This window comes from Sphaerodactylus townsendi, linkage group LG11 (assembly GCF_021028975.2).
Source record: "Sphaerodactylus townsendi isolate TG3544 linkage group LG11, MPM_Stown_v2.3, whole genome shotgun sequence".
NCBI lineage: Eukaryota > Metazoa > Chordata > Lepidosauria > Squamata > Sphaerodactylidae > Sphaerodactylus > Sphaerodactylus townsendi.
In genome coordinates, this window is record NC_059435.1 from 49,689,998 (window position 1) to 49,702,974 (window position 12,977).

A 12,977-nucleotide genomic window follows, 5' to 3' on the forward strand; every position below is an offset into this window, starting at 1 on the left:
AGCATATGGGAGGATATTTTGAGCCCTCATCAAATGAGATGCAAATTAGAAAAACATGTATAAATTCTAGAAATAACAGCATTAGGATTCCCACAAGTCAACATATTTCTTCTTCCACACAGGTCTTAAGCAACTTGTCCGTCTAGTAGAAACTATCAATGACTTACAAGCAACTGTTAGCAAATATGTGTGGCCCAAAAATTCAAGAACACAATCCATGCAAGACCTTTCTTAGCACAAACCCAATAAATAAAAGATCTTGCATGGTATTTCGTAATTTTTACTAATTAAAAGTATTGTATAATAAAGGTATTGCATGATTTGGGTTCTTGGCTTTTTGGCTTTTACTTTTGGACTAGCACAGCTTTAAACAGTGTGCTTACACTTGAATATGGAACATGAAATCCCATCTGTAGAGGTAATTCTAAAATCTCCAAAGGCACATGGCACAATACAGGAGGAGTGCTTCTGTTGTGTTTCCATTGAATGTGCTGTAAGAGCCTTTACACAAGAGAGTTTTGACAAAGGATCATATTTCAGGACCAGGGAGTCAGTAATTTTGTTTACATGAGGATGTTAGTTCACAGTAGGAAGCGTTATCATTTTGATGAGGAATAATTAATGTAACGCTACTAGGACAAATGCTTCAAATTGACTTGGTGGAGTAGAGCCTAATTAACTCTTTGTCTGAAGAGGATGTTGGATGTCTGGTGTAGTATAATCACATTCTTGTCATCTTAATGACTGTGATTTTATGCCAACTTTAGTTAACTTCACACCTAGCCCTTCTTGCATCTTTGGAAACTTACAGAAATTTCAGTGCATTCCAGGTTGCGACACAGAGTGGCTACTGCAAATTCATGGCACCTTTCTAGGACTGCAGATCTCTTACCCAGCTGCCTAGCTGCTAATGCAGATCATTTCTTACTGACTGGTATTGGAATTCACTGGCACTCTTTCATGTAAAAGCATCATTTGAATAGACATATGCCAGAATTCAAATCACCTTGTTGCCTTGTCCAGAAGCTAGTATCATGCAACGTTTAAATTTCCAGACTGCAGAAACCTGGGTTCGAATCCTTCCTCATCCATGAAGTTCACCAAATGACCTTGGGCCAGGGATGCACTTGCAGCATAACCTACTTTATAGGGTTATTAAGAAATAAAATGGAGGAGTGCGGAAAAATATATGCTGCCATGAGCTTCTTGGAGAAAAGGGAAATAAAACAATGATATGTTTTTGCCCCCATGGTGGGTGGGGCATGATGGCCAGCAAAACATTGATGTTGCACTCAAAAATCAAGATTCAAGTGTTGTTACAGTTCTAGTATTTCCTTGCTACTGCAAGGCATTCCTAGGCCATTGGCTTATTTTATGGTCTTGTGAACTTCATGTTGCACAGATGATATGCTTTCATTGTGGGATAAGAATATCAGGGCCACACTGAAACTGATAGATGTGCCTGAATTCAGATCTGAAGTGTATGTTTTTAAATTCCAATGCACCATAGTCTGGTGTCTTGGGTTTGAAGTGAAGCCAATGATGGCTGAGGGAGCTAAATATTTATGTCAGGTCTGGCCATTCTGGGTTTGCACACTGCCAGCCAGCCGCGGAGACTAATGATGGACAGCCTGTATTCTTCCTGGCGTCTGGACAAGAAGTTGAGATGCAGATCCTGGTAGTTGGCTAGTGTGGGTTTTCCCGGCTGTGTATCTGGGGTCTGGTAGTTTTTGCCAGTGAAACGTTGGGACCAAAAACTCTCTGACCATGACCACCCAGCTCAGAAAACCCATAACAGCCAGTTGATTCTGACCATGACAGCCTTCAACAAGATCATGGTGGCTTGCTAGGTTAGATCCTGTCTTGAAGCTGTGCAGTTTGGTCTCAGAGTCCTTGATGTCAGAGGCAGATAAAAGAGTAGCTTGCTCTTTTAGTCCTGTTCAAGCTGTCCTTCACACTTGCAAACAGGCAGATAAATTAGAAACAGTTCAAAGCTTGCTATCCCAGGATAACCAGTTGATATAATAAAGCTGTTTCAAATTGCTGAGAATAGATGCATCTTTTGTATGGGTATTGCTACACTCTGATATCGTTCTTCATAATAGGATGCTTGTCTTTGTAAGTGACCTCCAATCCAGCTGAAAGCCTATCTTTTACAGCCTCCAAAGTCCAATTTTTTAAAAAGTTGCATGGAAGACACACAGAACTCTTAATTCCTATGTGCCCAGACATGCAGTCCAAACAGAATAGTATTCTGACTCTGAATTGTGTTCTCCGTTTATCTTACAGAGTTTGGCAAAGCACAGGGTGCAGCCTCAGAGGAGCAGTTTGTATTGTATATACATACATTAGCTGTTTGTGGTCCTCTCTTGTCTGAATATAAAGCCCGAGCCAGAGTTGCCAATGATCAGCCCCAATGTGTTGGTTGATTTTAAAAAAATATACCTTATCCTTTGGAGTGTAGACTGGTTTACAACAATACCCACTAAAATGCTCACTCAAATTTGTCAACAAGTCAGAAACTGAAAAACACAAAAGGCCAAAATGTCAGTCAGCTAAACTGTAATATGTAATACAGAATCCTTCCGTTAAAATAAAAAATTGTTCCCATACTGAACAAATCCAGTCTGCTTCGGAAAAGGCCTGTCACATAGCTCAGCTTACAAGTTTCCTTGGTGACTGGGAGGAGGCCTATTGCAGAGAGTCGGAGACATGACAGATAAATCTCAAATGTATGGCCATGGTTTCTACTGACTGCCATGAAGGGACTTTGAAGAGGAGCTACCAACAATTGATTCAGGCTCATCTTGTCTTGTCAGATCTCAGAAGCTAAGTAGGGGCAGTTCTGGGTAGTACTTGGATGGGAGATCACCAAGTAAGATCAGAGTTGCTACCCAGAAGCAGGCAATTGCAAACCACTTCTGAACATCTCTTGCCTTCGAAATCCTATAAGGGGCGCCCTAAATCCATTGTGACTTGATGACACACCCCAAAAAAGGCAATTAAAGATGGATTTCCCAGCCCTTATATCTGTTCCAGAAATTGTTATTGTATCTTTTCCAAAACTTGCTATCTTAGTTCTACTGAACATATTGGAATTCAGAAGAGAATCATAGCTATCCCAGCAGGTCCCCCCCCCCCCCCCCCCCGTTATAGTGAATTCAACATGTCAGCTTATATAACCAGATCGTTTTCACATCAAGAATGGAAGAAATAGCCTGGGGTTGTCATCAGCTTCAGAGACTGTTTCAAAAATTGACGTTGAGTCAGAGAACTTTCATATCTTCTGTCAATTAGACTTTTTTTAAAAAAATCCAGTTCTCAAGTCTGTTGCATGACCTTGAAAACTGAATCCAAAACGGAGCAATGCAGATGAAGAAACGAGGCTAGGCCAACAGGTTCTCAGTTCTTGGTGGCTCCCATTAAGTTCTGTGGGGCAAAGATCTGTAATCCATTGTGTAGCGAGGAACATCATCTCAGGCAACCCTGCTTAATCCAACAGAGATCTCATGACAGGTTCAGCACAGAGCTCCCATAAATGCATTTTGCTTATCTCTAGGGTTTCCTATAGTGGAGCAGGCTATCCTGTACCCAAAATATCCACACCACAACAGCAGGGTGTTTTGAAGGGTAAGCCCCTTGCTGCTAGGTGGAGGGCTGAATTTTTGTCAATTCTGTACACTAATCCCAGCCAGCCCTCGTAGATCTGCAATTCCGGGCAGGCAAGAGTTCTGAACAGTTTTCAGTGTGGATTCTTAGTATAGGAGCCCTTAGTCTGGCATTCAGTGTTTCTGTTCACATCTTTCAGGAATCTTGCTTTGAATTAAGATAGCACTGGCATTTAACCCTCTTCTTTTGATGCTTTCCATGTACTTGTGTCAGTCACCTTGTTATGGTGCCTGGACCTTGGACCTTAAGACAGCAGGAGATCACAGTGCACGAGCAGTTGTCACAGAGTGTATGAATGCTTTCTATATTTCCCTTAATTTGTTCCAGATGGGATACCATGATGTCCTTTAAATATTATCTTGCAAACACAGCTCCATTTGCTGTATGAGGTGTGTTGGTGCATTTTAAAGTAGCTTGTGTTTCTTGTTGCCTCTCACATATAGATGATCTGTCACTTTTTAAAGTTGTTTTAGGAATAATCTTGATTATTATAAGTGGTATTCGGTAAAACTAGCTTCTGGGAAAGGTGTAAACTTTTTAAAATTTTGATTTTTAGACGAAAAAATTGCACACAAAAATGACAATCCTCTGATCTCTGATTTTGTGTGGGCTTTTGCAACTTTCTCAGATTTCGTCCTTGTGTCAGTTCATGGATTGTATTAACAAAGACTTTAAGATCCCGGTTCACATGGTTTCTGTGGGAAGGTGAAAGAAACAACAAACTCAAGAAAAGGTCCCTTTTTATTGTTGTTCAAAAGATGGCTTTGGACAAGACACCAATGCCAGTTCCCAGCCTAACCTACCTCCCGGTAAAACAGGATAATCACCATAATGAACAAGACCACAAATATCATAGATAAAAGGTAATTTTGATGTGACAGCTGTAGGCAGATTCATGCACAAGCAAGTATTTTTGTTGATACAAAACACCATTTATAAGATTGAACAACTACAGGTCTTTCTTCAAGAGACAGTATTCTGCCATTGTAAATGGAGCTGAAGTAAGGTACTGTCTCAAAGCTCAAAATCTCTGCCTTTAGTTTAACATCAGTTTTTCACATTATATTTTACATGTGCTCATTTTATGGCTTTATTAAGTGACTTCAAATGTAAGTGAGGTTTTTATTCCGCTCTGGTATGCTGGTTGATGAGGTAATAATGCATGTCAATGGGACCTCACAATATGCAGTGGGTGAGAAGAACCGGCCAGAATAAAATGAGTCTTAATCAATTGGAAATATCAGTTGTACCTGAATATGATCTTCTGCATACTTGGAAAATAAAAATGACATTATGAGCTGCAACAGGAAAGTGGAGGAATGGGGGAAAGGAGTTAAAACCAAGTTGGGAAATCCTTTCATTAAAGTTCTGGTGCCAGAGTTCCTGTTATCAACTGCAAATTAATTTTGTATAAACACTTATTGTGGCTTTTAGGAATTCAGACTCCCAGCTTCAAGGAATGAGGCTGTTTTTAAAGTTATGTTGAAGGATTATGCCACCTCTAATCCAAAGGAAAGTTTGGTGGGCCATTTAGTTTGCATTGAGAAGCATCTGAAGTTGGTTTTTCTTACAGAACTGCTTTAACCCGTACGTTTCTGAATCCAGAAACCTTGTATCAAACTCTTAGTGACCGCTTTTCAGCGACATAAAATGCTTGCTTGTCAGGCATTTTTAAATGTTGCTTATTTTTTTAAAAAAGTATGTCCATAATCCAGCCAAAATAAAATTAAAAAGGTAAAGATAAGTCCCCTGTGCGAGCAATGTATCATGACTGACCCATGGGTGATATCACATCACAATGTTTACTAGGCATACTATGGCCCTTTTACGCTCCCTGTCTGCCACATGGCTCTCTGCTTTGCAGCCAGGTTTCCTCATGTTTCCTTAGTTACATGTGGGGAGGTGTGTCATTGCTTCTCCAAAACTGAGCTACCATTTTTCCCCTGATCCTTTGTTTCTGATTCAGGAAGTGGTTTACTGCCTCTTTTCTTTTCGACACTGTTTCAGTAGTCTGTCTCAGAGGTGACAGATTAAAAGTTTTAAAATTTTAAAAGGGAAACTGTGTGGGCAGGGGAAGGCACGTCAGAGAAGGAAAATTGAACGGAGCAAAATACACACTGGCGTTTTCAGCTTTCCCTGTATAGGCAGAGAAAACTGCACTTTCCCTGCTCCTGGAAACCATGGGGCTTCCCTGATTTGTGGTGTGGTGATATTTGAAGAGAGGGAAAATGTGCACAATTGAGAATCTGGCACAAAGGTAATGTCTGCTGATCTGAAGAAACCAAACATTTGCAAATTCCCTATGTTTGTAGAGTGGTTTGTCATTAAGACCTAGTGATTTCAGTGGAAAAACTGACCATGTGTTTAATTCTTGTATGTTGAAATCTTTGGGCCTGAAAATAAATGCTGAATTTTGTTAGATCATACTCATACCTAGAATAGTAGGTTTTGCTAATGGTAATTATTTCTTTAATCCTATTGAGTTCTGCCTTTTTCTGTAAAAGGATGGTATTTGTTTTATTAATGATGTTACATTCTCTTGGTTAATGCATGTAAATTGATAGCTTAAGGAAAGCGCCTTATTACGCTCTGTGTATTTGAACTGCAAGATTTACACAATTTAATTGACAGTATTGATAAATATACTTTTTGACTTCAGCTCCTTTTTAGAAGTAAGTATAGGCGCTATGATCGTAGTTGTACAGTCCTTCCTGGAAGTAAGCCTCACTGGATAGATGGGCAGGATTCCGAGTAGTCCTATTTATAATTGCTCTGAAAGCAGAGTTATATGAGAATTAACCTACTGGAACTGGTTTCTAGTAGGATGAGATGACCTCAAGTTGAGAATATTTCTATATAACACATTTAGTTTGTTATTGTGGCTTTGCAGCACTTCAAAAGGGGTAACCTTGGACTCAGCCTTATTGCTTGAGGCCCAGGTTGCCAAGACTACTCAGGTGGCTTTTTACCATCTGCATCAGGCAAGGCAATTGGCTCCGTATCTCTCTCGTTGCGACCTGTCCACAGTCATCCATGCAACTGTCACCTCCAGACTGAATTGCTGTAACTCGCTTTACGCTAGCCTTCCTCTGTCTGTGATCTGGAAACTAAAACTCGTCCAACATGTGGCAGCCAGGCTCCTTTCAGGAGCATCAAGCAGAGACCAGATTACTCCAGTCTTACATCAACTTCAGGCTGCTGATCAAGTACTGGATCATATTCAAGGCTTTAACCTTTAAGGCTATGAGCGGTCTTGGACCTGCATACCTATGGGACCACCTCTCCCTGTATTGCCCCACTAGATCCCTAGCTCATCAGATCCACTAGGTCCACTAGCTCATTGGAAGGAAATTTACTGGAGATCCCTGGTCCAAAGGAGGTCTGGCTGGCTTCCACAAGAGCCAGGGCTTTCTCAACCCTGGCCCCTACCTGGTAGAATTGGCTCCCTAATTAGTTCAGGACCTGCAAGATGGAGCTTTTCTTCCAGGCATTTCCATCTAGCACAGTGGTTCTCAACCTTCCTAATGCCACGACCCTTTAATACAGTTCCTCATGTTGTGGTGACCCCCAACCCTAACATTTATCCATTTTACAGATGGAGAACGCTGATGCAGAGAGTCCTAGGCGACCGCTGTGAAAGGGTCGTTTGACCCCCAAAGGGGTCCCGACCCCCAGGTTGAGAACCACTGATCTAGCAGCTGGCCTAATCAGTACTAACATTGGGCTTCCATTAGTGTATTTGGGGGGGGGGGGTGTTGCCATCTGTGGTTGTTTTTAACTGTTTTTAACCATTACTTTACTAGCTGTTTTATCTGTATTACATTTACTGTTGTGCCACCCTGTGCCCTGCTTGGGAAGGGCGGGATAGAAATATAAATAAATAAACAAACTAACAAACTTTGGAAATCTTTGGGAAGTGAACTAGGCTTTGCAGAGCTTTCACAGAAGTCTGAATCTCAAAGTTGAAACAGTAGGCCTGTTAAAGAAACGGTCACATTCTGTCTTGCCATGTATTGCCTGTGGCAGCATGAGCCAGGCCCCTTTTTAACTGTCCCCTTTTACGTTTACAGGAAATTCAGTTGGAACATGCAAAACAAGCATTTGTACAGCGAGATAACGCTCAAGCTGGAAGAGTCACTGCCATTGATTTCAGAGATATTATGGTCACCATCCGGCCTCATATGTTGACGCCTTTTGTTGAAGAGTGTCTAGTAGCTGTAAGTTGTTTTTTATTTGCGTTGTGTGTAGAGATCCTCATCAGTAACGGGGTCACAGTGAGATAAGCCGGGTACATGCAACAGCCCCACGCATTCACTGAGCGTGCAGAGAGGGAGAGCATGTGCGTGGTTGTCTGCAGGGGTGACTGCATGGAGGAAGCAGCAGTGCCAACTCTCCCTCCTCCTGATGACTCTGGCTTTGGGACATGACCAATTATGGGGAAGGAGAATTCACACACACCCCTTCCCCTGCACGGTCACCACAACCAGGGCATGGGGACAGCATCCTTCCTCTGGCTCTCCCTCTCCATGCATTCAGTCTGTGCATGGGGTTGTCATGTGCACCAGGTATATGTGATGAACCAAAGGCAAAAGGAACGATGAACTTAGAAATAATTTTTCTGTTTGTGTTTTTTGCTAGTACCAGTAACCCAGATGTTGGATGCAAGAGAAAGCATTTGTATTTGTTCATGATAAATCCATTTAGACAAAGCATTGCTCTCCAGAATCATCGGCATATTATCTTCTCATGCACAGAATAGTAGCCGGTGACCTTGAGATGCATCAGATGACCTGTTGCACTATCAGGGTAATTTTTTTCATGTTGCTTCAGAAAGCTACTATTCCCTGCTAGGACAGTTATGCATGGGAAGTCTTGTTTTCCATAAGGCTAACACTCTACTTACGCAGGAGGTGGCAACTTGTTCAGCACCAAAGGGCACTTTGGAACTGGAATGTGAGATGAACGCTCACTTGTGCTTTGCATGTTACGTAATTTAATCCACTGTTTGCATGGCCTCTTATAAATAAGATGGTAAGTCACTAGCTCTACAGTTTGTGTATGTTGGACATAACATTTTTAAATTCTTCAACAATTTTTGGCATACTGTGCATTTTCACAGACCTCCTATTAGTTTACTAGATTCACTACAGACTTCAGGAATGCTTCCACAGGACCGAAAGTGTAGATACTACTATTTTTCCTTTTTCCATTGCCGGTATTTTTTCCAAACTTTCCTGGAATCCAGTACAGGAAAAGCAATATTGATCCCTTTGCGTAGGTTATTCCCTTTTTACATCTCCAGTTTAATATAAACACCAAAAGCTGAATATCCAAATGTTATGCTATTTTATATTTTCCAACTGTTTTCTTTTGCAAGAGCAGTTCTGCATTTTTTTAAAAATGTGCTCTGTATGTGTACTATGTATGTGCTCAAGGCCCACGATGACACATGTCCTCTTAACATTCATGGAACGTTTTATCTCTGAATAACTGGATCCATGTCAGTTTCATACAGAATGGTAATGTCAAAGTTCCAGTTTCCTGGTGTGTAACTGAATAAAATTGACATATAAGAAATCGACATGTATCTGTCTGTCGCACTCATCTGAGAAAATGTGGGCAAATAATTTCATGAGTGCATGCATCTCCTTGGTTATGAAAGAAAAAGGATGATGACAAACAGCAGAATGACTACCGAAAGAATTGGCTTGATGCTTATATTTTTGTGTCCTAATGGCATCTTTTGATGTAGACTGGAGATCTGAGCTATTGTAACATGAAAGTTAATAGTTTGTAGAGTTCAAAACACTGACATAGAGGAATTGGGGAACGAGTCAAATACAGTTGATATCTGATGGGCCCACAGCTACTAAATACACTCCTAAAGAGAGTTACACCATCTAGAGCAGTGGTGGCGAACCTTTGGCACTCCAGATGTTATGGACTACAATTCCCAGCAGCCCCTTCCAGCATGGCCAATTGGCCATGCTGGAAGGGGCTGCTGGGAATTGTAGTCCGTAACATCTGGAGTGCCAAAGGTTCGCCACCACGGATCTAGAGCCTATTGACATCAATGTGCTTAGAAAAGGATGTATCTCTGTCTAAGATTGTAGTGCAAATAAGCATCCATCTGAATCAAGCAGATTTAAGCTGTTCTGATATCTTCAGCTTTGGAAGCAGAATAAGTTATGTGAGGAAAACATACACAGACTTATTTTGTGTCTATCTCAGCAATGAACTTCAGTGTCTTTAATATCTATTTTAATGTTTTTACAATAATTTTCTTTTTGCACAGAGATCGAGTTCTGAGTTACATTCTGGAAAGGCTATTGTTAAGTCAAATGCATCAGTATGTCAAACCAATGGGTAGCATAGCAACTGCGTTCTAATACATCTGCAGTTTAGACTATCCCTCCTTCAATTTTTCTCAATTCAAATGTTCCTAAGTATGATAGAAAATTGCTTTCCTAACAATGACATTGGTCAGAATATGAGTTTGCAATGCCCATATCTTTATTACCAAGGACCAAGCTGCTGTTCTTTGCAAGTATGATGTTGCTGACATTCTCAGTCACCAAGACTGAGGCTTCAAAGAAAAAAAGACAGTTTCCTTTTGTTCTTCAGCTTTGTTGAGAGGGTAGGGTAGACCAGATTACCCTGCTACTTTTCTGCCATATTTTATTTGTTTGTTTGTTTACTAAAACCTTTATGTCCCACCTTTCCTCTTACAATACAGGCATCTACAACCATCTTACAAGGCATCTTACAATAATAGTTAAAACATTCCCAGCTAAAACTAAAGATAAAATAACAAGCATCCTTCTCCCCTCCCCTCTTAAAAGATGCTTGCTGTTCAAACTCACACAAAAATTTTGGTTAAAAGGCAGGCCTTGCAGCACCCCCTAAAGATCTGCAAGGAAGACCTTTCACCTCTTCAGAGAGTCTGTCCCACAGAGTTAGGGCCATGATGGAAAAGATCTCGGCTCAGGTCAATGTCAGACAGGCCACCCTAAGTGGTGAGATAGCTTAGAGATGACTGCCTGATTACCATAGTTGGCACAGATGGACAGATGGAAGGAGACAGTCCTTCAGTATGTGGTTCCTAGACGATGAAGGTTGTGAAGCCTTCAAAGGTATAACCAGCATCAGGGTCATAGGTATAGATTTTTTATGGGGGGTTCAGGGGTGGGGCCATGCCCCAGGCCCCCATCCGCTCCTGGGGGCATGGCCACACCTCCCCCAGCCACGCCCCCAGCCTCAGTGCTTGTAAAAGCAGCTCTCCAAGGCCAGGGACGGCAGACTCCCCTGCCCTGCCCCGCCCCCCACCAGCTGGGCTCCCAGCAGGTAGCCGGCAGTCCCTTCTGCCCTCCCCTGTGGGCACAGCTGTAGCTAGTGAAAATGAAACCCGGTGCAAAATCTGAGTTTTTCCGGGGGGGGGGGGGCCTATGGTCAGCCACTGTGATGCTGGAATCCACCCGCAAACAGCATCACTTTCGATGGCGTTTAAACTAGAGAGCCCAAATTCTCTTTTTAAATCCACCGTAAAGGGAGAATCTGGGGTCCCCAGTTAAAACAACATTGAAAGTGATGCTGTTTTGGGGTGGAAATCACCCACCCTGAAATAGCACCACTTTCAATGTTTAAACTGGGAGCCTCAGATTCTCCCTTTAAATCCATGCCAAAGGGGGAGATTTAAAAGGAGAATCTGGGGAAATTTGGGGGGTGCCTGCTGTCAGGGGTTCAATTGTTAAGCTAGCAGCACCAAACTTTCAGGGTATTTTTAGGAGATTCTCCTGATGGCACCACCCAGGTTTGGTGAAGTTTGGTTCTGGGGGTCCAAAGTTATGGACCCTCAAATGTGTAGCCCTTATTTTCTATTAGCTCCCATTGGAAACAATGGGGGATGGGGCACCCCCTTTGGGAGTCCATAACTTTGGACCCCCTGAACCAAATCTCACCAAATGTGGGTGGTACCATCAGGAGAGTATTCCAACAAATCCCTGAAAGCTTGATGCTGCTAGCCTAAAAACTGCCCCCCCGCCCCCGTAGGCCAAAAACCGAAAAACACTTAACATTTTAAAAACCACAAACGGAGCGGAGCTTCAGACATGGGGGGGGGGGCGTTGAACCCGAGGAAACACCCCCCCTTACCTATGTCCTTGAACAACATCTTGAATTGAACTTGTAAACAGATTGGCAGCCAGTAAAGCAGTTTAGTAAGCGTTGTGATGTGACGTCACTCCGTGAGTCACTAATGGCCCAGTGTTTTGCCTTTTGCTTCTAAATCCCATTTAGTAGTCTGTTTTCCCCCTTTTCCATCATGAACCACAGTGCGAAATCCCTGGACACTGTTGTCAGGTGCTGTCAAAGTGTCAGACTAGATGTGCAAAATCTACATGACAGTTATGTCCAACCTTGGAATGTGCCGTGTGCAATAATATGAGCTGTGTGCAGATGTTTGAGCCGTGTGCAACTGATTGCTCCCTTAATATTGGCAAGCTACTGACAAAGCCTTGCTCTGTTGTTGGTCAGCAAAAAGAAATAGGAAAGTACGGAAGAGGAAGAAGCCTCAGGCAAACAAATCCTCTTCCTCTTGTTCTTTCTGAAGAATCATTAGTTTTCCAGCCCCGAACTACTGATTTACGGAACTTTTAAACCTTGAAACAAAACAATGTTTTTACAAGACAGTGCTTGCCTTTCTCTTTTCCCAGTCGCCAGGCGCTTCCCGCTTTCTTTCCAGCTGCTTCAATGCATTCTGTAAATTGTTGCTTGAAACATAATATATGCTTAACAGCTATCCCTCCACATACACACACCAGTTCTCTCTAAATTTTAAGTCAGAGATGCTGAAGTCTCTGAAGGTCATTCCTGCTTGGCAAGTCATTGCTAGTAGGAAGGAGGGAAGGACCTTAGAAAGCACCATTGACAGTTGGATGCTACTAAAGCGTCAAGGTTCTCTGTTGGTATGTGCTTCCCTCTGTCTATGCTGGGAACACAAAGGGACTCTGCTGCTGGACAAACAGGTGTTCTGTTTTCGGAAGCAGTTGCAAACCATGATTAATAACTCAAATGCAAACCGTGGTTTTGAATCCTAGTTTAGCAGTCCCTTCCCCAAATATATCTTATCACAAAGTCAACCGGTCAATCAAACCATGGTATATATCAATTTATTTGTTTAATAAAACAACCATTCAGACAGTCAGACATTCATTCTATGTAGCCCACATAAATTGTTTTACTTGTTACCAGCTCTTCTGTTGATTTTTGTTAAGAAACATAAACATGTTACTATAATTGGGTGTTAATTT

General features: G+C 42.0%; 1 protein-coding gene across 3 annotated transcripts in view; it reads left to right on the forward strand.

The window, feature by feature from the left end:
* Positions 1–12,977, forward strand: part of SLC25A13 (solute carrier family 25 member 13) — a 117,746-nt gene that overhangs the window by 60,642 nt on the left and 44,127 nt on the right. For all 3 annotated transcript variants that reach the window (XM_048510970.1, XM_048510969.1, XM_048510971.1), the window contains one exon: positions 7,740–7,886. In XM_048510970.1, the coding sequence (XP_048366927.1) occupies positions 7,740–7,886 (147 nt within the window). The remainder of the gene's footprint in view (positions 1–7,739; positions 7,887–12,977) is intronic.